This window comes from Malaclemys terrapin, chromosome 9, assembly GCF_027887155.1.
Source record: "Malaclemys terrapin pileata isolate rMalTer1 chromosome 9, rMalTer1.hap1, whole genome shotgun sequence".
In the NCBI taxonomy this organism is placed as follows: domain Eukaryota; kingdom Metazoa; phylum Chordata; order Testudines; family Emydidae; genus Malaclemys; species Malaclemys terrapin.
Window position 1 is genome coordinate 38245089 of NC_071513.1, and position 20984 is coordinate 38266072.

General features: G+C 44.2%; 1 protein-coding gene across 4 annotated transcripts in view; it reads right to left on the bottom strand.

The window, feature by feature from the left end:
- PCDH19 (protocadherin 19) overlaps nt 1–20984 on the bottom strand; it is a 116958-nt gene that overhangs the window by 34566 nt on the left and 61408 nt on the right. For 2 of the 4 annotated variants that reach the window (XM_054040592.1, XM_054040591.1), the window contains 2 exons: nt 17375–17433; nt 11292–11464 (listed from right to left, as the gene is read on the bottom strand). In XM_054040592.1, the coding sequence (XP_053896567.1) occupies nt 11292–11464; nt 17375–17433 (232 nt within the window). Of the gene's footprint in view, nt 1–5923; nt 5978–11291; nt 11465–17374; nt 17434–20984 lie in introns of all 4 variants that reach the window. The other 2 variants (XM_054040594.1, XM_054040593.1) reach the window with 2 other exon arrangements.

Here is a 20984-nt window from a genome sequence, read left to right on the forward strand (position 1 = left end):
AATCTGAGTTTCCAGTTTGGCTCCCTGTATCTGAAGCCTGCAGGATGTGGAAGCAACATTAGTCTTTTTCACAAAAGGAGAGTAGGCAGTTGGGAGAAACGTACACATAATTTTCCACTAAGTACAAAAATAGCCTCGTCACATCAGCCATTCACAACACACGCTAGCCCCTTTCAGCATTTCTCCAGTGAGGCATACTGAAGGCTTTCACTAACATTATACTTTTGGATACTCAACAGGCTATCATTTAAAAGGGGCAAAACCAACAACCAACTCCCCTTCTTATTCTAAAACTCAGTGTGACCATGTTCCACAATCCCTTCTTCCTGGGTTTCATAATTCATTCATAAGGTGGACTGCCCCCTTCCAAGCTAGCCAGAATGCACTATAGCTATACCACTGAGCTTGTATTTAAGCTCTTTTACTAAATGATCAAGGTAATGATACATAAATCAGAACCACTATAATAATTGATACTGCACGGTAAAGAGATCTTCCAGCTGTTATCCATCTTAAGGAATATACTGTCACTGAACCAGGAGTCTTAGATTTAATTTCTTACAGAGCATATATGAATATAGTTTGTTTGTTTTTTTTAAACAGTTTTGGGGTTTTTTTGGTTTTTAAATGCAGCAGTGCCTCTACATCCAAAGTCCTAGACCAGGGGTCAGCAACCTTTGGCATGCAGCGGGAAGCGGTGACCAGCACATCCCTCAGCCCGCGCCACTTCCTGCCGCCCCCATTGGCCTGAAGCGGCGAACCGCAGACAGTGGGAGCCGCGATCGGCCGAACCTGTGGACACTGCAGGTAAACAAACCGCCCGGGTGCTTACCCTGGCGAGCCGTGTGCCAAACGTTGCCGACCCCTGTCCTAGACTATATCACTGCAATCTTCATATGGGTACAAAAACAGACTACATTAACTGGCGTTTTGCAGTACAAAAAGGACTCCCTGGTATAAAATGTCTGTTTGAAACACGGACCAAAATCAACAAGTTATGTCAGCTATATATATATATATATTTCCAATTATAAATGTTAATCAAATTGTTTAATGCACTACTGGAAGGTGCTCTGAGATATCTATGGAAATGAGCACAGTGTAAGACCCTGTATAGAACAGAATAGGATCTAATCCTGCAAACACTTATGCATGTGAGTTATCTACACTAAGGCCCCTTTTCCACTGCCAGAGCATTGTAAGGGGGCCTTAAATTAGGAATAAAAATGTAATTCATTTCCACTCAAAGATCCCTTGACGCTCCCAGCGTAAATGAAAACCAGGCCCAATTAACTACCCACGCACGCATGTCTGCAGGATCAGGCCCTTAAAGATGATATTTTCTGCCAATCTTTGCTGCTGATTTGTTACTAGTAAAATAAAAAGTGGTGCTTTTAGAATCAATTCTCTGAACATACACGAGTGACACAAAGCAGTTTATCAAAACCCCTTCACCTTGATTTTTAAAGCTTTTCTATTATTGCTATAGTTATTTCTACCACAAACTTTATGATTTGTGTGTGATTATAATAAAAATAGAATCTGAGGAGAAAAATATTAGAATAAACAATGAATCATTGCTTTTTTGCGCAAGACACTGTTTCTTACAACAGATGTTAAAAATATTGACCACAACTGGGAATTCAGATAAGTTTGAAGTCTCTGTTGCAGCTAATAAATAAATATTTGAAGTAGTCAGTTACACTTTTGTTTCTAGATAAGCAAGTGTTTCTATGGCTTACGTTTTTAAAATACATGTATGCTTCTGGCTCATAACAAGGTGAGAAAAAGTAACTGAAGAGGTCTAAATATTTCTCTATATATCTACACACACACACTCCGAGAGAGAGAAAAAGAGAGAGAGAGAGAGAGAGAGAGAGAGTGCACTAAACTTTTGCAACTAATATGTTTGCAAGAGGACGAAGGCATTAAAAAAAAAAAGTCTCTGAATGAGCAAAACCAAGGGAGAAATAACTACATGAATTGCAAAACAGTATATCTAGCCTCAAAGATGCTAATTCAGGTCCTTAGGGATCTAATCAACCTCTTTGTTGAAGTAAAGATAAAACTTTTTGACAGCAAATGCTATTCTGATAAAATGGAATTTTCAATTACTCTATGAACATCTGGTCCATGCTACCATTTATGGAACAGAGCACCACACTGCCTTGCAATGTCAGAAAATATTCCACACCAAGAATTTCCCGCTTTGCTGAGAGGCTGGGAGGAATGCATGTTAAGAAGTTTCAAAATAAAAATAAAATAAAATAAAAAAGAACATTCTGCCACTAGCGTTGTAACCTGCCATTGTTTGACTTAGGCCTTTTCTCTGCTGGGCTTTTTGCACCAGTAGCTACCCTGATATTTCAAACTCAGTATAGGATTCATTGGTGGAAATCACAATTTCCACACAAAGTAAACCTCTATTAGAAGTTTACACCACCAGTGGAAATTGTGATTTCCAGGAATGCTTCATATACTGAGTTGAAACATCAATGTAGCGGATATGCACCTTCATTAGAGGTTTGGGCCAATACCCTGGAATAAAACTGGAGTGATGCAATGGTGAATTAGGCATTCTACAGCACATTGTTATACCAAAGCTGCAATAGCAGTTAGGTGTAAAAGGAATCAGTTTCTTCAAAACCTTGTTTTCCCAAACAAACCTGCTATGTGAAAGTTCAATTGATTAAAGAATTGATAAATAAATATGTTGAGTAAACTCATTGCAAAGCCCTGCATCTCCAGAAATAAACAAATGATTAAATTGCAGTAGGTAAATTCAGTCGAGAAAGGCAAAGAAACGTTAGTGTGTGTGTTCCTGTATGTTCCATTTGGTATCAATTAGGAGGAAAAGGAAAACAATTCAGTGTGGTAATGAACTCCAAATTGGGTGCATATTACAGCAATTAAAGTAATCTTTTCAAATGATGAATTTATAATCAATAATTAAGATCATGAGGTAAAGAGGGACTGGGCATGCTTCCGACTTCTAAAATACGCTAAGCAGTAGAGCTCAGGATATTATTTCTGACCACATGCTGCTACCCTTGACCTTAGGATCTGCATTTTAGAGGTGATACTTCACTATGGGGCATCTACATGATTTCCAAAGAAAGGAAAGGGGGAAAGGCATTGCCTTCTGGCGGAGAGGTGCATGCTCAGCACCTCTTGACTGCAGGGTCCAAAGCCACACAATTAAAGGGACACTGTCAAGTAGTCCAGGTCACACATTTCATTTGAACAAACAAAACAAAAACAAAAACCAGGAGGAGTTTAATAATATCATGGACCTGAATCCCTCGCATCAGCTGAGGAGCAAGAATACAAGGCAGGGCAGGGCCAGGATAACTAGCAAATGTTCTGATTCAGCACCCCTCAGCAGCAACCTTCCTACATAGCCCCACCAGAACTAAAAGGTGACCTCCCACCCCCCTTTCTCCACACAAACAAAACTCCCAAGTAGGGAGGGGGTGGGACACAGTGGTATCATTGCACTGCATGCATGTCATTCAGGGATTAATCCCCTCCTGAGTGCCGCTTCCCCCATAGACACAGGAGGGCTGCACTTTGCACACCCCATGCCTCCCAGAGTGTATTTGGCCTATGTGACGGCACTCCTGAATACTAGCTAAAGCTAGAGCAACTGGGCTTTATGAAGCTATCTTGCACAGGCACTGTAAGAGAGTGATGAAATTTCCCCCAAAGTTATAGGCAGGCTACTGGGTCCTTAGCCCACCAAAGTCACTACGCCTACCTGTGACATGGAGTAGAGGGTCTTTGTCCCTCAGCAGCAAGTTCCCAGCCAATGGACCCTTTAGGGTGGATCCTGTGTCTTTACCCAATACACCCAATCATGCTAACATATTCACAACCAGCATGGAGGTCAGCTCCCTACCAGCACAGGGATGCAAAGCCCTTCCCCACCCAGAATGGCCAATCAGCCCATGCCTTCTGACTGCTAAGAGTGCCAACAGGTGTTCCGCAAAAAGAACAGGAGTACTTGGGGCACCTTAGAGACTAACAAATTTATTTGAGCATAAGCTTTCGTGGGCTATGTAGTGGAAAATACAGTAGGAAGATTATATATATATATATATATATATATACACACACACACACACACAGAACATGAAACAATGAGTGTTACCATACACACTATAAGGAGAGTGATCAGTTAAGGTGAGCTTCTATCAGCAGGAGAGAAAAAGAACTGTCAGTAGTGGTAATGAAAATGGCCCATTTCCAGCAATTGACAAGGCGATATGAGGCTTTGGGGGGGGTGGGGGGGGAAAGGAGGAGAATAAGCATGGGGAAATAGTTTTACTTTGTGTAATGGCCCATCCACACCCAGTCTTTATTCAAGCCTAATTTAATGGCGTCCAATTTGCAAATTAATTCCAATTCAGCAGTCTCTCGTTGGAGTCTGTTTTTGAAGGTTTTTTTGTTGTAATATTGCGACTTTTAGGTCTGTAATCGAGTGACCAGGGAGATTGAAGTGTTCTCCAACTGGTTTTTGAACATTATAATTCTTGACGTCTGATTTGTGTCCATTTATTCTTTTACGTAGAGACTGTCTGGTTTGGCCAATGTACATGGCAGAGGGGCATTGCTGGCACATGATGGCATAAATCACATTGGTAGATGTGCAGGTGAACAAGCCTCTTATAGTGTGGCTGATGTGATTAGGTCCTATGATGGTATCCCCTGAATAGATATGTGGACAGAGTTGGACAGAGTTGGCAACAGGCTTTGTTGCAATGGCCAAACCATCAATCCAAGGTAATAGAAGTTAGAGCTTGTAGATAATTGAGCCCATTTTCCTGTATGTGCAGGAAATAGACCTCCAGATTGGAACATGCTGGTGATTTTTCCATCTGTTAAAAGTCACCTGCAAAGGAAAATTCCTTAGTGATGTATGTGAAAGTTTGTGTGGTTTCTTAGTTAACTTTTCCCCCCGTTGTTTTTTTAAATAAAAAACCGTAGAGACTGTCCAGTTTGGCCACCCCAGCCTGCCCTAGGGCAGGACATGTTCCAAAGCCCTTTTGACTAAGAGAACAGACTCCTTGATCACCTAGTATTTGGTTTCTCCATCCATGTTTAGCTAGGCCACTAGAGTCATATTCCCTGCCTGATGAAGAGGAATTGTTTGCGCAGCTGCCAGAAATGGAAATAGTAAGGCAGACTGCTTATAGCTCTAGAACACTTATGTAAAACTTAGCTTCTTGTCTAGATCACCAATCCTGAATTGTTTACTGGTTCAGGAGAGCTCCCACTAAACTGATGACTGGGTTTATATTCCAGATACTTGGGGCCTGATTCTGATTTAATTTAACCACACGCAAATCACAAGTTATTCCATTGTAGTGAAAGGAGTCACAGTACTCTAAAACCAGTGTATCTGATTCAGATTTTTGATCTTTCAGTGTTATTACTGGAAACGAAGAGAACTCTCAAAACTGCGCCAAAATTGTGTCTGTAGGCATGTAACAGAGAGCCAGATTCTGCCACCCACACTCATGTTGAGTGGTACCTTCCCAGATGGACCATGTGTCTCATCAGCAGCCAAAAGCCCAATTATTCCCCACCCAGCTGCCAAAGCCTCCAACTTTCCCCTTATGATCTCCTCTGAAGCAGTCGTGTTGTCAATACAAAACTCTGTGGCACACTGAAAACTGATACCAAGAAGAGAACATAGAATAAATGGAAGAGAATATCGAAATCAGTAACACAAGGAGCACTAACTGGTTCTGTTATTCATTTTCATACTTGATTCAGATCCCCAAACAAAGCCACCGCAAAATTTCCAGCATGCTGCATCAGCAAGTCACAGAATCCAGGGGCCTTGCAACAGAACATAGGTCCATTTAGCTGCAAAGTAGATGGGGCCTCAGGTATGTGTTACTATACAGTGTGTACCCACCTTTTTATAATTGGAAGCAGCAACACACGCACACAGGTGCCTAGTTTTTGGAAGCTGTGAATGCCAGAGGAGACAGGCGTCAGGAGAAAGTTAGAGTAGCCACAATACTTGCCCAACCATGTTCTGAAACACGCAGATGACGGTGGAAGCAGCCTGCAGCTCCACAAGCCCAGGAATGCTAGCATAATATCAACATAAATACTACTAATGCTGTCCTATGCTTGGTCTAGAGTACTCCCACTTCTAAAAATAGCCACCACAACAGTGTTAGTAGGGATTCAGGACCAAAGTCAGACCTGAGGTAAGTAGTGACTCCAATGGAGCTGTACTTCTCTTACACCAGATCCAAATACAGCCCTCCCTCAGCGTGTTAGTTCTCTAAGTATATGTGAAATGCCATCAGCAGAAAAGGATGTAGAGAAGCAGCATCCCAGACACCAGAATGAGCAGTTTTAGAAGGAGCAGGATGTGTAGGGATACTTCAGTCATGTAATATCCAGATCAAAATTTTGATGCAGGCTGTAACCACATAAATGCATATGGCTTAGAGCAGTGCTTCTCAAAGTGGTGGTCCGCGGACCGGTGCAAGTCTGCTAGTCATCGGCTGCCTGTCCACAGCGAGTTTCCTCATAAGAGCGTCAAATAGGCTATGGCACCGGTCCCTGGCACACTGGGGAAAAAAAATTGCTGGTCCCCCACATCAGATAGCTTGAGAAACACTGGCTTAGAGCGCATAACTAGGTCTTCCGCTACTCTATCACAGGATTCAGAGAAGAGGGCTTTCTCCCTCCCATTTAAAAACCCCTGCTCACATGAGAGTGTTCAGTCAAACCCAGCTAGATGGCAATATCAAGCCACAGGTTTTGGGAGGGCAGGACAGACCTCAACCCAGTAAAGCACTTAGGCCTGGTCTACACTAGAAAATTAGGTTGGAATAACTATATCTCTCAGGGATGTGAAAAATCCACACCCCTGAACAGCATAGTTAAGCTGGCCTAGGTCCCCGTGTAAACAGCACAAGGTCAATGGAAGAATTCTACTGCCTTTTGGGGAGGTGGATTATCTACACCAAAGGGAGAATCCCACATTAGCGTAAGTAGTGTTTAGACCAAGGGTCGGCAACCTTTCAGAAGTGGTGTGCCGAATCTTCATTTATTCACTCTAACTTAAGGTTTCACGTGCCAGTAATACATTTTAACCTTTTAGAAGGTCACTTTCTATAAGTCTATAATATATAACTAAACTATTGTTGTATGTAAAGTAAATACGGTTTTTAAAATGTTTAAGAAGCTTCATTTAAAATTAAATTAAAATGCAGAGCCCCCCGGACCGGTGGCCGGGACCCGTGCAGTGTGAGTGCCCCTAAATCAGCTTGCGTGCCGCCTTTGGCACACGTGCCACAGGTTGCCTAACCCTTGTCTAGACCAGGTGTCTCAAACATGCAGCCCGCGGGGCTATTTCCTGTGGCCCACCGAGCAACCCGACCCCACTCCCGCTGGCCTACCTCTAGGCCAGGGGTGGGCAAACTACACCCGCAGGATTGCCCCCCTCGAGCCCCATGCCGGCTGGCATCACGTCCCTGCGGCCGGGGGGGGAGGGAGGAGGGAAAAGCAGAGGGCTCCGTCTGTGTGTTGCCCTGGCTTCCAGGCACGCTGCCCCCCACCCTCCCCCCGCAGTTCCCATTGGCCGGGAATGGGGAACCGCGGCCAATGGGAGTTTCGGGGGAGGTACCCGGAGGAGCGGCAAGAAGTGTGCGTAGCCCTGTGTCCCCCTCCCCCAGGGGCCGCAGGGACATGGTTCCAGCTACTTCCCGGAGTGGGGCCGGGGCCGGCAGCCTGCCCTGGCCCTGGACCCGGTGTGCACCGCTGTCACCCCAGAGCCCGAAGCCTTCCTGCACCCCGCCCCCCAACTCCCTGCTGCATCCAACACCCCTTCTGCACCCCAACTCCCTGCCCTGAGCTCCCTGCTGCACCCCACACCCCAACCCCCTGCCCTGAGCCCCCTGCTGCATCCCACACCCCTTTTGCACCCCAACCCCCTGCCCTGAGCTCCCTGCTGCATCCCACACCCCTTTTGCACCCCAACCCCCTGCCCTGAGCCCCCTGCTGCATCCCACACCCCTTTTGCACCCCAGCCCCCTGCCCTGAGCCCCCTGCTTCACCCCACACCCCAGCCCCCTGCCCTGAGCCCCCTGCTGCACCCCACACCCCAGCCCCCTGCCCTGAGCCCCCTGCTGCACCCCACACCCCAACTCCCTGCCCTGAGCCCCCTGCTGCACCCCACACCCCAACTCCCTGCCCTGAGCCCCCTGCTGCACCCCACACCCCAACTCCCTGCCCTGAGCCCCCTGCTGCACCCCACACCCCAACTCCCTGCCCTGAGCCCCCTGCTGCATCCCACACCCCTTCTGCACCCCAACCCCCTGCCCTGAGCTCCCTGCTGCATCCCACACCCCTTTTGCACCCCAACCCCGTGCCCTGAGCCCCCTGCTGCATCCCACACCCCTTTTGCACCCCAGCCCCCTGCCCTGAGCCCCCTGCTGCATCCCACACCCCTTTTGCACCCCAACCCCCTGCCCTGAGCCCCCTGCTGCATCCCACACCCCTTTTGCACCCCAGCCCCCTGCCCTGAGCCCCCTGCTGCATCCCACACCCCTTTTGCACCCCAACCCCCTGCCCTGAGCCCCCTGCTGCATCCCACACCCCTTTTGCACCCCAGCCCCCTGCCCTGAGCCCCCTGCTGCACCCCACACCCCAACTCCCTGCCCTGAGCCCCCTGCTGCATCCCACACCCCTTCTGCACCCCAACCCCCTGCCCTGAGCCCCCTGCCTGAACCCCAACCCCCTGCTGCACCCCAACCCCATGCCCTGAGCCCCCTGCCATATCCCACACCCCTCCTGCATCCCAACTCCCTGCCCTGAGCCCCCTGCTGCATCCCCATACCCCAACCCCCTGCCCTGAGCCCCTGCTGCATCCCACACCCCTTCTGCATCCCAACTCCCTGCCCTGAGCCCCCTGCTGCACCCCACACCCCAACCCCCTGCCCTGAGCGACCTGCTGCATTCCACACCCCTTTGGCACCCTGAGCCCCCTGCCTGCACCCCAATCCCCTGCTGCACCTCAACTCCCTGCCCTGAGTCCCCGCCACACCCCTCATGCACCCTCTGGGGGCAGGGCTGGGGGCAGTGAGGGGTGTGTGTGTCAGTGATGCGGCCCTCGGGCCAATGAACTAGCCCTCATGTGGCCCTCGTGGTCATTTGAGTTTGAGACCCCTGGTCTAGACTGAAGCACTACAGCAGTGCAGCTGTGCATTTTAAGTGTAGACAAGTCCTTAGGCCCTGCTTAGCTCCAACTATGTGAGTAGCCCCACTGAAGTCAATGGGACTATTAATGTGCTTAAAGTTAAGATGTGTTTAAGTGATTTACAGAATCAGGGCACAGTGAATAATCCTGGCATGGCATAAATATGAGGATACTCCCATATGTGACAAATCTTAATGAACAAGAGCCGGAAGTTGCAACTAACTGAGTTTCCCTCAAAGAAATAAACCACAAGGGAGCTCTGCAAATGCACACTGTGTGATAAGCACCCAATTCCCATTAAAGGTCAATGGGAGTCAGGCACCTGACTCCAATATGTGCTTTTGGATCTCTCCCACCTAATTGTCTTTACCAGCAGTTAATACTGGAAGATTTGGTTCCAATATATTGAACCAAATTTATCACTAGTGTCTCTTTACTGACCAGGTCTGACTCCAGCCCATTCCTCTCAATTCATTCTCATTGTTATCTCATGCACACTGCAGGCAGTGCACAACCTTGTCAGAAATGTAATCTCTGTCAAATCCTATCCGGCACTCCACCAAGATTGTTTTTTGCTTAAAAAAAAAAAAAAAAAGTGACAAAAAAATTAACAGATGTTGTTCAGACCATTCCAACAGGACAGGAATCAATTATGAGCATTTTCACCCCCAGAGCCGTCTCTTACTGCAAGGAGCATCTTAGGAAACCTTTTCCTGATCGAAATGAAAAAGCATTTCTTTGTAATAGAAGAATAATAAATGATACCTATCAGCCTGCATTCTCTGACACAGTGCTAGTCCTTGGAGAATTAAATTGCCACTGTATAGTTATATAAATGTTTAATTTTTTCATCTTTAGCCACAGTATGGTTGTCTGGAAAATACATTATCATTGTAGATGTCACTGCTCTCCAGTTAATGTGACTGACAGTATAGAATTGGTAGGTGACCTCTATGTACTCCAACTTGTACAGTTTTCCAGGGTTAACTATGGTCATTTAACAGCATCCCTCAGGAATTACCATAGTGATCATTGTTTCTTTTAGAGGAAATGTTTTACGACACGGATGGTGAGAACTCTCCCCATTTGACTCTTTTACACATTAAAACAAAGGCTTTTAATGATGTTTACCACGAATCGAATTCAACAGCTGAAGCCCAGTTCATAATCACAGCACTTTGTTTTCACATCCTTAAGTCTTTTAGCAGTGGGGCTTCCAGTTGGGCCTCAGCTACAGCCTCTCTCAAGAGATATCCAAGCATCCCTAAGGCTTCCTTGAGCTTGAGCACCAAACTGCATTCATACATCTTAATTGAAAATGACAGGATGTTTACAGAGGATGTTTGCATCAGTAAGACATTAAAAGCGACATTCATGCCCAAGTACATATGAAGGAATGGGCTCAGCTGAACTCTTCTGACTATTTTCCTCCAGCTAACACTCATTTGGGTTTAGATCATAGCTTGATTTTCCAACTCTGCATATGGGTATGTGTAATAGGTGAAACTGCAGTTTAATGGGGTGGAGGGGAAGACACAAATACCTCGCCCACTTGACTGAGCTAATCTCCTGTGGAATGTGTGAATAATGTGTATATATGCTCAGCCGACCTTTTCGAAATGTTGTGTGGATGATGTCTGCTCACGATTTCCTGAAATCCTGCTACAGCGTGTCAAAAATAGGGCATGTGATCTTTGATTAAGAAAGTGAGGTCTAGTGCAGCAAGCACCTGACCAGAAACAAGTAACTCCTGCTCTAATTCTAACTCTGCCACTTGAATAGCTTTCACATAAAAACTCAGGGGGGTCTCAGTTTCCCCATCTGTGAAATGGAGGATAATCCTCATTGTTTACTTACTTGACAGGGGTAGTGAAGATTAATTTATATCTATACAGCACTCGGAAGATGAAAAGCATTATATGCAGTAAGTGCTAAGCATCCTTATTGCACACCCATGCAAGAATATATTCTAGCCATCAGTGTCCAGCTAACTACTGTTACTACAGTCAGAAAGCTCCATAGATCTCCCTCTTAACACACATTATTTTGAACTGACACAACCTACCTTGTTCAGGCATCTGAGACCCCATGGAAGTAACACTGGTGTTCAGCACATCGTTGACGGCAGTATCACAGTACAGGCCCCGTTGGACATCATGTTCACTGTCAGTCTGGTCACTCTCCTCATGCCCACTATCCTTGAGACTATTCCCCTCTAAGTCCTTGAAAGTTGAACTGCTGGGTTAAAGAAAGAACAATGATTTACTGTCATGTCAAGTCTGATCAGATAAAGTCTCTCGTAGCCAGGATGATGTCATAACCCTGAAGCAAGACTTATACTGGCTGTATTATCGGGGGGGGGTGGGGGGGGAGAATCTCTTTCATAGGTAGTCACAATTCTAAACCACAAAAGAGTGTTCCCAGTATGACACACTAACAATTCTATTCATTGATCTTTATGCACGTTCCAGTAGGCAACTAGAACTAGCTGCAAGTCTGAAACAGGAACTGCCTACAGGTTTGTGAGAATTACAGAAAGATCTTGCTCATTTATCACACAAGCAAAGTGCTGCTGCTCATTGTGGAATAAGCCAAAGAGACGAAAAGTTGAAGCGGCGCACAGCTGAAGCAGACTGGAGGCAAGATCAGGAACAGAGGATCACCTTATACCTGAGAAGAATAGGAAGAGACAAAGTATAACAGCAATTCAACCTATTCAACTTGGCATGTCACATACAGCTCTGAACCATTCTAACAGAAAAGAAATGAAGGTCTCCTGTGAATACAGACAAGCTATTGCTGAATGTGCCAGATACAGGCTGGAAGAACTTCCTGGCTGTGCTGCTGAGTACATAAGGTACAAAGAAAATGGCAGTCAGGACAACGACTAATGTATTGCTGAAAAAGGAGCCCTACAGAGGTAGCACTGTCTCGCCATATCCATTCATCCTGCAAAACAGAAAATCCAGCTTACATTGGTTTTCAGAGTTATTCTTTTTATACTCTGCAAAACTATCCTGTGGAACTCAATGCAACAATATATTACTGAGGTCAAAAGCTTAGCAGGATTCTAAAAAGGATTAGACATTTATATAAAAAAGAACATTCAAAATTACATTAGCTAGGATAACCCCTTATAAACTTCAGGGCATAAACCAACTTCTGTTGCAGCCTGGTATTTGGAAAAAAAAAATCCCTGTGAAGAAGGCTATTCCATATATTGTCCATTATGAGGTTTCTTGCACCTTCTGAAGCAGCTGGCTCAGGCCACTGTTAGAGACAAGGTACTGGAACAGGATGGACCCTTGGTTTGATCTGATATGTCAGTTCTTACGGTGGTAACAAGCCCAGTAGCAAAAGAAAAAGCAATGCACAGTACACACTTCTGAGATTACCTTTAACAGGTCATGGTAAGAACTGCATGAGGTGTTGGGTAAGGTGCATTGACCTGAAAGTAGAGAATGTACCAGCAGAGCAGCACACCCTGACTACCATCAGCATTAGGACATGAAGATGTTCAGGACATTGTGCCACCTGGGCTTTATGAGGCTGGGGCCAACTCCACTGACACCTGGAAGAGAGTGACTATAGAACACAGGCCAGGGAGAGCCTTTTATTGGGCAGAGACCAGGTAACCAAGACCCAGAAGAAACAGATGAGTATAATTCCCAGGGTCCATGAGACTTTAAAAGGCCTCAGACTTCTTTTGAGGAAACTGGCTTGTTTTACTTCAATTCTTATCACTGTTATTGTTTATTTGTATTGTAGAAGCACCTAAGAGCCCCAGTCACAGCCAGGACCCCATTGTGCGAGGCACTGCACAAATACTGAACAAAAAGACAGTCCCTGCCCCACAGAGCTTATCTTAAGAGGCACCACAGTGAAAGCTTCTGGCCATCCTGCTCAACACCTTTCTCCAGTATTGGGGAGTTTTGCTTGGGGGCCAGTCCTCACAGGACCAGGGCCTGGATGCTGGACTTTGCTCTTGACATCTCAGATTAGCAAGAGTTAGAACCTAGCATAAAACTGCAGAGTAAATTCTGGTCGTTATGGCAGGAGCAGCTTATTAATGCTACCAACGTATACAAAGAGATGGGTGCGACTCTGAGGGAATCAAAGACAGAGACAGGGAGCTCCTGCAGGAAATCCTATACAGAGCAAGGCTTGGGGGGAAAACGATCATCTGCATTTGGTGTTCTGTATAAGTCTGACCTTATACAGTGACTGATGTAACAAAGTTTAGTTTTACAGGTGAAGATATTACTGGTTTGAGCAGGTTCCCCTGTGGCTTACATTTTCAAGAGTGACTAGTGATTTTTTTTTTTTTTTTTTTTTTTTGACAATTCAAAGGGACCTGATTTTCCAAAGGCACATGCTCAGCACTTTCTGAAAATCAGACTCTTTAAGGCAGGGGTAGGCAACCTATGGCACACGTGCCGAAGGTGGCACGCAAGCTGATTTTCAGTGGCACTCACACTGCCCGGGTCCTGGCCACCGGTCCGGGGGGCTCTGCATTTTAATTTAATTTTAAATTAAGCTTCTTAAACATTTTAAAAACCTTATTTACTTTACATACAACAACAGTTTAATTATATATTATAGACTTATAGAAAGAGACCTTCTAAAAACATTAACATGTATTACTGGTGCGCGAAACCTTAAATCAGAGTGAATAAATGAAGACTCGGCACACCACTTCTGAAAGGTTGCCGACCCCTGCTTTAAGGTATCTCAAGACGGGCATCCAGAATCACTAGTCATGGCCATGTACTTATGATGGTGAGTACTGCTAGAACTGGTGAGCTCTCAACTACCTAAACTAAAGCTGCCCCCACTTGACAGTGCCCATAGACTTGTTATATTGCAAGCTGGAAACAGCATCTGCTTGAAAGCTCCATTTTATTTCACTTTCAGGTCTACTCCTGTAGCGCCCCTTATAAATGGTGCTTCGCTGCCTTCCATGTGCTATGGAGAGAGACAGCAGCAGAGCACTGATTAGAAAAAATGTTGCAAGAGCAAGCCCATATCATAAACAGTGCCCAACAACAGCTGAGGGTGAAGTTCTTACGGTAGATGCTCAGAGCCCAAAAAGCTGAGGGCTGGGAAATTTTCTTCGCTGGCTTGAGGATGGATGCAAAATGGGAAGCAACAAATCCTAGAAACTCTTGGCAGCCATGCAAACTTGTGTACAAGGTAAAGCTTTAAGACGTCAGGCTAAAAATCAGACATAGTCCATTCTGAAATGTAGCTAGCTCATGGAGAACCCCCAGGGCAGCAAAGAGGACAAGCTGACACCGCAGCATTGTAAAATCAATTGGTTACTGCTGAAGAGAAGTCGGTGAAATATACAGGCTGCCCATCCACAAAGAGACAGAGACACTCTAGAAAAGAAGGTCTGTAAAGGAGAATGCCTGAGAAGGAACAGAAGCAGCAAAATCTAAACGAGCACGTGGATAACAAGGAAGGGAGGGCTCATTTAAGCCCTCTCCTCCCCAGTGCTTAATTTGTAATGAAAGAGGTGCCAGGGCTCAAGCAATTTTTTACTTTCATAACTGACACGGCAAGCCCAGAGGTGCTGGAGCTATGAACTGCCAAACCTAGAGGTGTCAGGGCTCAGCCCTGGCAAACCCTGGCACAAATTAAGCACTGCTCCTCCTACTCCAGTGCTGACAGTACTTTGACCAAGATGAGGCGGAGATTGTCCCTCTCCATTTAATTTAATTGCTTCTTTTTGTAGTACAGGAACGCCTAGAGATGAACCAAGATGAACCCATTGCGCTTAGGCACCGTACAGAGTAAGTGAAAGTCCCTGCCCCACATAGCTTACAATCTATCTAGGCAGGCAATTCAAATCTCAGCGTCAGGGCTAACTATCCAGGAGCTCTCTTTCACAATGTCTTTCAACATTGCTTTTACCAAAAAAGGACAAACGGGTCATATCCACAGCAGGTGTAAATAAGCATTGATTTCACTGGACCACTTTCTACCAACTGAGGATCTGGCCCAAACTCTCCAGCTAGCTGGCTTTGACTAAAATCATTTAGTCTTGGGGGCGGCCTGTGCCTTAAAGCACTGAAGAAATAGACATTTTCATTACTTTGCAAAGCCCCTTTGTGTCTCCACGGAAATCGAGTGAACCACCTACCATTTCGTGCTCTGCAGAACCACAAAGGGGGGGGACTGTGAAAATACATTTAAATTGATAAACCTTCGAACACTACCTTTTAAATAAAGATGTCCATGTTGAAGCCACTGACTGATTCCAGGCAACATCAGAGAATTTTAAATTAAGAAAGTCCTTTAAATCCAGAATTAATTTTTGTGTGTGTGTGAGAGAGAGACAAATAAAAAAAAAAGGTATAAAGAGATTAATTAAACTGACAGATTTTGGGAGATTCACATAGCAAAGGTAGAGCAACTACAACATTTCCACAAAAACAAAGATTTTGCTGAATGAAAATTATTCCAGTGTTTAATGGATGACATTTCAATTCTCAAATGTCTGCCTCACATTTATGACATTCATTAGATTTCAAGTGCAAGACAAGTAAAGTGTGGGGGGGGGGGACATTGCACATAGAGTTGCCATTCAAAATGTGCAAGCAATCTGCATGACAATGCATTTGTCTTTCTTGCAGTGAGACAGGCCATAATGCAACACAGTCACAGACAACATGTTTCTACCACTGCCACTTTTTTAAAGGAAAGGCAGGTTTCTGAGTATCAGCAATTGCAGGAATCCCAGAACAATACAGGCTTGGAGTAAACCTTGCTGTGGGAGTCAGGAATGCTGCTTGCTTTTATGTTAGGTGTAAAAAAGAAAAGATTAATAGATTTGTTTTTCAGAAGAATGAATCCTGACTATATTGTGAGGAGTGATATGTTGCAGGCAGCCCATTTCTCTCCAGCAGTCACATTATCATTGTTAAACATCATGAACAATGCAAACAAATATGCCTGCCCTTCACTGTCTGAACTGAAGTTGCTCAGACAATGCACTTGTAATTCCCCTTGTTATATTTTTAAGATGTAAATACATGGGATTTTAGCCAGTAAAGTAATTGGATTTTCTCTACTATTGGAAGAAGATTTAAACAGTTCAGGGCCCAGCTGTGCTCTGTTACACCTTTGCTACTCCACTGTCTTCATGAATAAAACTTCACAGATAAAACTGTACAGAATTTGGTCCAGGAGTTGCCTCCCAGAGCCAGAGTCGGGGATGGGAGGGAATCCTGAGTGGGGAAGAGAGGCGATGGATGAATAGTTCTGTTCCTCCACCTCTCCTGGCCTGTCTAGTCCCACTCTGCAAACTGGAGTGCAGTAAACCCTCCCAGAGCAGAGCTCCATGACTTACACGGGATACAGATCTCCTGCACTGAATTGTGGCTTCCTGATTAGAAGCCATTTTGCTGTGTCAGGGTCTTCTACTGACTGGGAAGTGGAATGGGGGAACTGAAAGTTTTTAAGACTCCCCCCCACAAACTAAATTCATCTCTCCATTAGTTAAGATACAACCCAGCTGAAATCAATGTGGTTAAGGTGGTGTAACAGAAATGTTAGCTAACTACTGGGCTCATTTCTTCTCCTATTGATGAAGACCTAGGATATAATTTAGAGCAGAATTTTACACAGTTGGCCAAATTCACCCAAGGGGTAACTGCTGGGATGAAAATGGGCTGATGATTTAGTACTAATGGGAAAAAATCCCATCAAAATTATATTTTGCTTTAATATTCAAACTAAAACAGTGAATAAATATCAAAACCCAATTACCTGGCCCCAAATAAGTTTCTTTTCCCTCCTTACATGTCAGGGAGCTCTCACCATCCAGATCTATCATTTTATTCCTGTGCTTTCAAATGGAATAAAGTCTATGAATTTTAAAGTTGTCAGGGTAACAGCATTTTGCCTAAGTCATTGCTAGTTCCCAGTGAGGAGGCAAACGTAACAAAAAAGATTTCCCTTTATTAAAAACCACAAGCAATGGGATTTAATAGGAAGTAAATACTGTTTTAAAAAAATCAAATTATTATTCCAGAAACATTTTGCATACAAAACATCAAGAGGCATATAATAGGGCAGAAAAGAGTGCTAAAAAATCTGGATTTGGCTATGCAAACCGAAACATTTTCAAGCAAACCCACATACCTCTTTATTAAATGGGCTCTGCTGTTCACATAGTTGGAATCAAAAGAGTAGTTTTCAGTCTGAAAGGAGGAAAAGAAAAGAAAGATAGTTATAAATGTGATTCACCTAACCGGAACCTCAGGTTTGCAAGGTTCATTGTATTAAGGACAAAGGCAATTAACTGGTAAATCCTGCACCTAAAGACACACTCTGGGCCCAGGCCTGCTTATCCTTACTCAGGTAAAATTCCCACAATGCCTACTGGGCGTTTAACCCATATGGGGAGTGTAAAATGGGACATTTTAACTGGGACAATGTCTGCCTTCAGATCTACATGGGCAATCCCCTTTGGACCCAGTCCTTACTCAAAATATGAGCCTGCATGAGGCATTCCCAATTTCTTTAATGGCACCCAGATGCTCCTGGGATGGGTATAGTCAAAACTAGAGAGACAGTGTAGTCTAGTGAGCTAGGAACTGGCTACGGAATTGGGAGAGCTGGGTTCTAGTTCTGGCTCTAACACTGACTTGCTGTGTGGCCTGGAACAAGCTGGTAAGGCCCAACTTTCTGAAAGTGGCCTCTAATTTGGGGTACCGCAATTTCTGAGTGGCCCAGCGTAGGATGTATGATTTTCAGAGATGCTGAGAACCCCAACTACAAGTGAAGTCAATTGGAGCTGCAAGTGGCTCAGCACCGCTGCCTTCAGAGAATCAATCTGAGCCCCCCAAAATAGAAGCACACAAAATTAATGGAAATTTTGGAAATGTTGACCTTCCCATTTCCATGCCTCATCTGTAAAATGGGGATAATGATACTGACCCACCTCAGAGAGGGAGCTGTTAGGAGTTTATACAGGATCAAAACGATTACTAGGAATGCATGAGGTAAACAGAGTGGGAGTTCCACATGTAGTACAGCTGCATGATAGAACCCTCTGGCCTTACCCTGGCAAAATTCCTATTGACTTCAGCTGTATTCATGTGTGTGAAGGTTGAATTTGTCCCTTAGAGAGCAAGAAATAGATCTGATGCAAAATGAATACCTTAAATGTCCTACGTTATTTTTTTTTTTAGACAGCTGAAGTCTCCAAGCCCTGCCAGTCTTTATATAAACATTTGACAGAAAAAGGCTGACTGGTGACCACAGAACAATTTGCAGAGAAGAAACAATGTGACCACACACTGTTACAAAACTAATTGCTTTTAATTCCCTGATGGATCCAGTTCTGCGTGTGGCAATTTGGCAGAAAGTTCAAAAGATATTTTTCTTATTAGTGTATAATTAACATGTTAAAATATTTATTGCATAGATATGTAAATACCAGCAAGGTAATCTCCTGCTAGAGAATTTAAAGTGGGCGCTTTATTTTAATTAGGGCTGTCAATTAATCGCAGTTAACTCACACGATTAACTAAAGAAAATTAATCGCAATTAATCGCTGTTTTAATTGCACTGTTAAATAGAATACCAATTGAAATTTATTAAATATTTTGGATGTTTTTCTACATTTTCATATATATTGTATTCTGTGTTGTAACTGAAATCAAAGTGTATATTATTTTTGCTTACAAACTTTTGCACTGTAAAAATAAACAAAAGGAATAATATTTTTCAATTCACCTAATACAGTACTTGTACTGTAGTGCAATCTCTGTTGTGAAAGTGCAACTTACAAATTTAGATTTTTTTAGTTACATGACTTCATTCAAAAATAAAACAATGTAAAATTTTAGAGCCTACAAGTCCACGCAGTCCTACTTCTTGTTCAGCCAATCACTCAGACAAACAAGTTTGTTTACATTTGCAGGAGATAATGCTGCCCTCTTCTTGTTTACAATGTCGCCTGAAAGTGAGACCAGGCGTTCGCATGGCACTGTTGTAGCCAGCATCATAGGCGCCAATTTCTCCAGGCGCCAGTGGGTGTTTGCATCCCCTGCCCCCGGCCCCACCCCAACTCCACCCCACCCCACCCCCATTCCAACCCCTTCCCCAAAGTCCCCGCCCCAACTCTGCCCCCTCCCTGCCCCATTGGACTCCTTCCCCAAATCCCCGCCCCTGCCCCGCCTCCTCCCCTGAGCGCGCCATGTTCCCACTCCTCCCCCCTCCTTCCCAAGCGCTGGGAGGAGAAGCGGGGAAGGCACACTCAGAGGAGGCGGCGGAAGCGGAGGTGAGCTGTGACGGGGGGCAGAGAGCTGCCGGTGGGTCCAGAGCATCCACCAATTTTTCCCCATGAGTGCTCCAGCCCCGGAGCACCCACGAAGTTAGCACCTATGGCCAGCATTGCAAGGTATTTACGTGCCAGATTTGGTAAACATTCGTATGCCCCTTCATGCTTCGGCCACCATTCCAGAGGACATGCTTCCATGCTGATGACGCTCATTAAAAAAAAAATAAGAATTAAATTTGTGACTGAACTCCTTGGGGCAGAATTGTATGTCCCCCTTTTCTGTTTTACTCACATTCTGCCATATATTTCCTGTTATAGCAGTCTCGAATGACGACCCAGCACATGTTCATTTTAAGAACACTTTCACTGCAGATTTTACAAAATGCAAAGAAGGTACCAATGTGAGATTTCGAAAGATAGCTTCAGCACTCAACCCAAGGTTTAAGAATCTGAAGTGCCTTCCAAAATCTGAGAGGCACAAGGTGTGGAGCTTGTTTTCAGAAGACTTAAAAGAGCAACACTCCAATGCAGAAACTACAGAACCCGAACCACCAAAAATCAACCTTCTCCTGGTGGCATCTGACTCAGATAATGAAAATGAACATGCGTCGGTCCGCTCTGCTTAGGATTGTTATCGAGCAGAACCTGTCATCAGCATGGATGCATGTCTTCCGGAATGGTGGTTGAAGCATGAAGGAACACGTGAATCTTTAGCGCATCTGGCACGTAAGTAACTTGCGATGTCGGCTACACCACTGCCATGTGAATGCCTGTTCTCATTTTCAGGTGACATTGTAAACAAGAAGAGGGCAGCATTATCTCCTGCAAATGTAAACAAACTTGTTTGTCTGAGTGACTGGCTGAACAAGAAGTAGGACTGAGTGGACTTGCAGGCTCTAAAATTTTACACTGTTTTATTTTTGAATGCAGTTTTTTTTTTTACATAATTCTACATTTGTAAGTTCAACTTTAATGATAAAGAGATTGCATGACAGTACTTGTATTAGGTGAATTGAAAAATACTATTTCTTTTGTTTTTTTTACAGTGCAAGTACTTGTAATCCAAAATAAATATAAAGTGAGCATGGTACACTTTTTATTCTGTATTGTAATTGAAATCAATATATTTGAAAATGTAGAAAACATCCAAAAATATTTAAATAAATGTTATTCTATTGTTGTTTAACAGTGAGATTAATCGCATGATTAATCACAGTTAATTTTTTTAATTACTTGACAGCCCTATTTTAAATCTTTTTGTTAAACACCAGTATGAGTAATAAAACTCAGATATGTCCTATTACAAAAGCAAACAATGACGGGTATGCTTAAAACTGGGATGGGATAGGAGAGGGGGACAAAAATCAATGCTTGTAATTATGCTGTTTGCAAGCAAACCCCTCCCCCCAACAAAGTCTGCACGTAAAACAACATAGTTTAAACATGTATTAAAAATCCCACTGT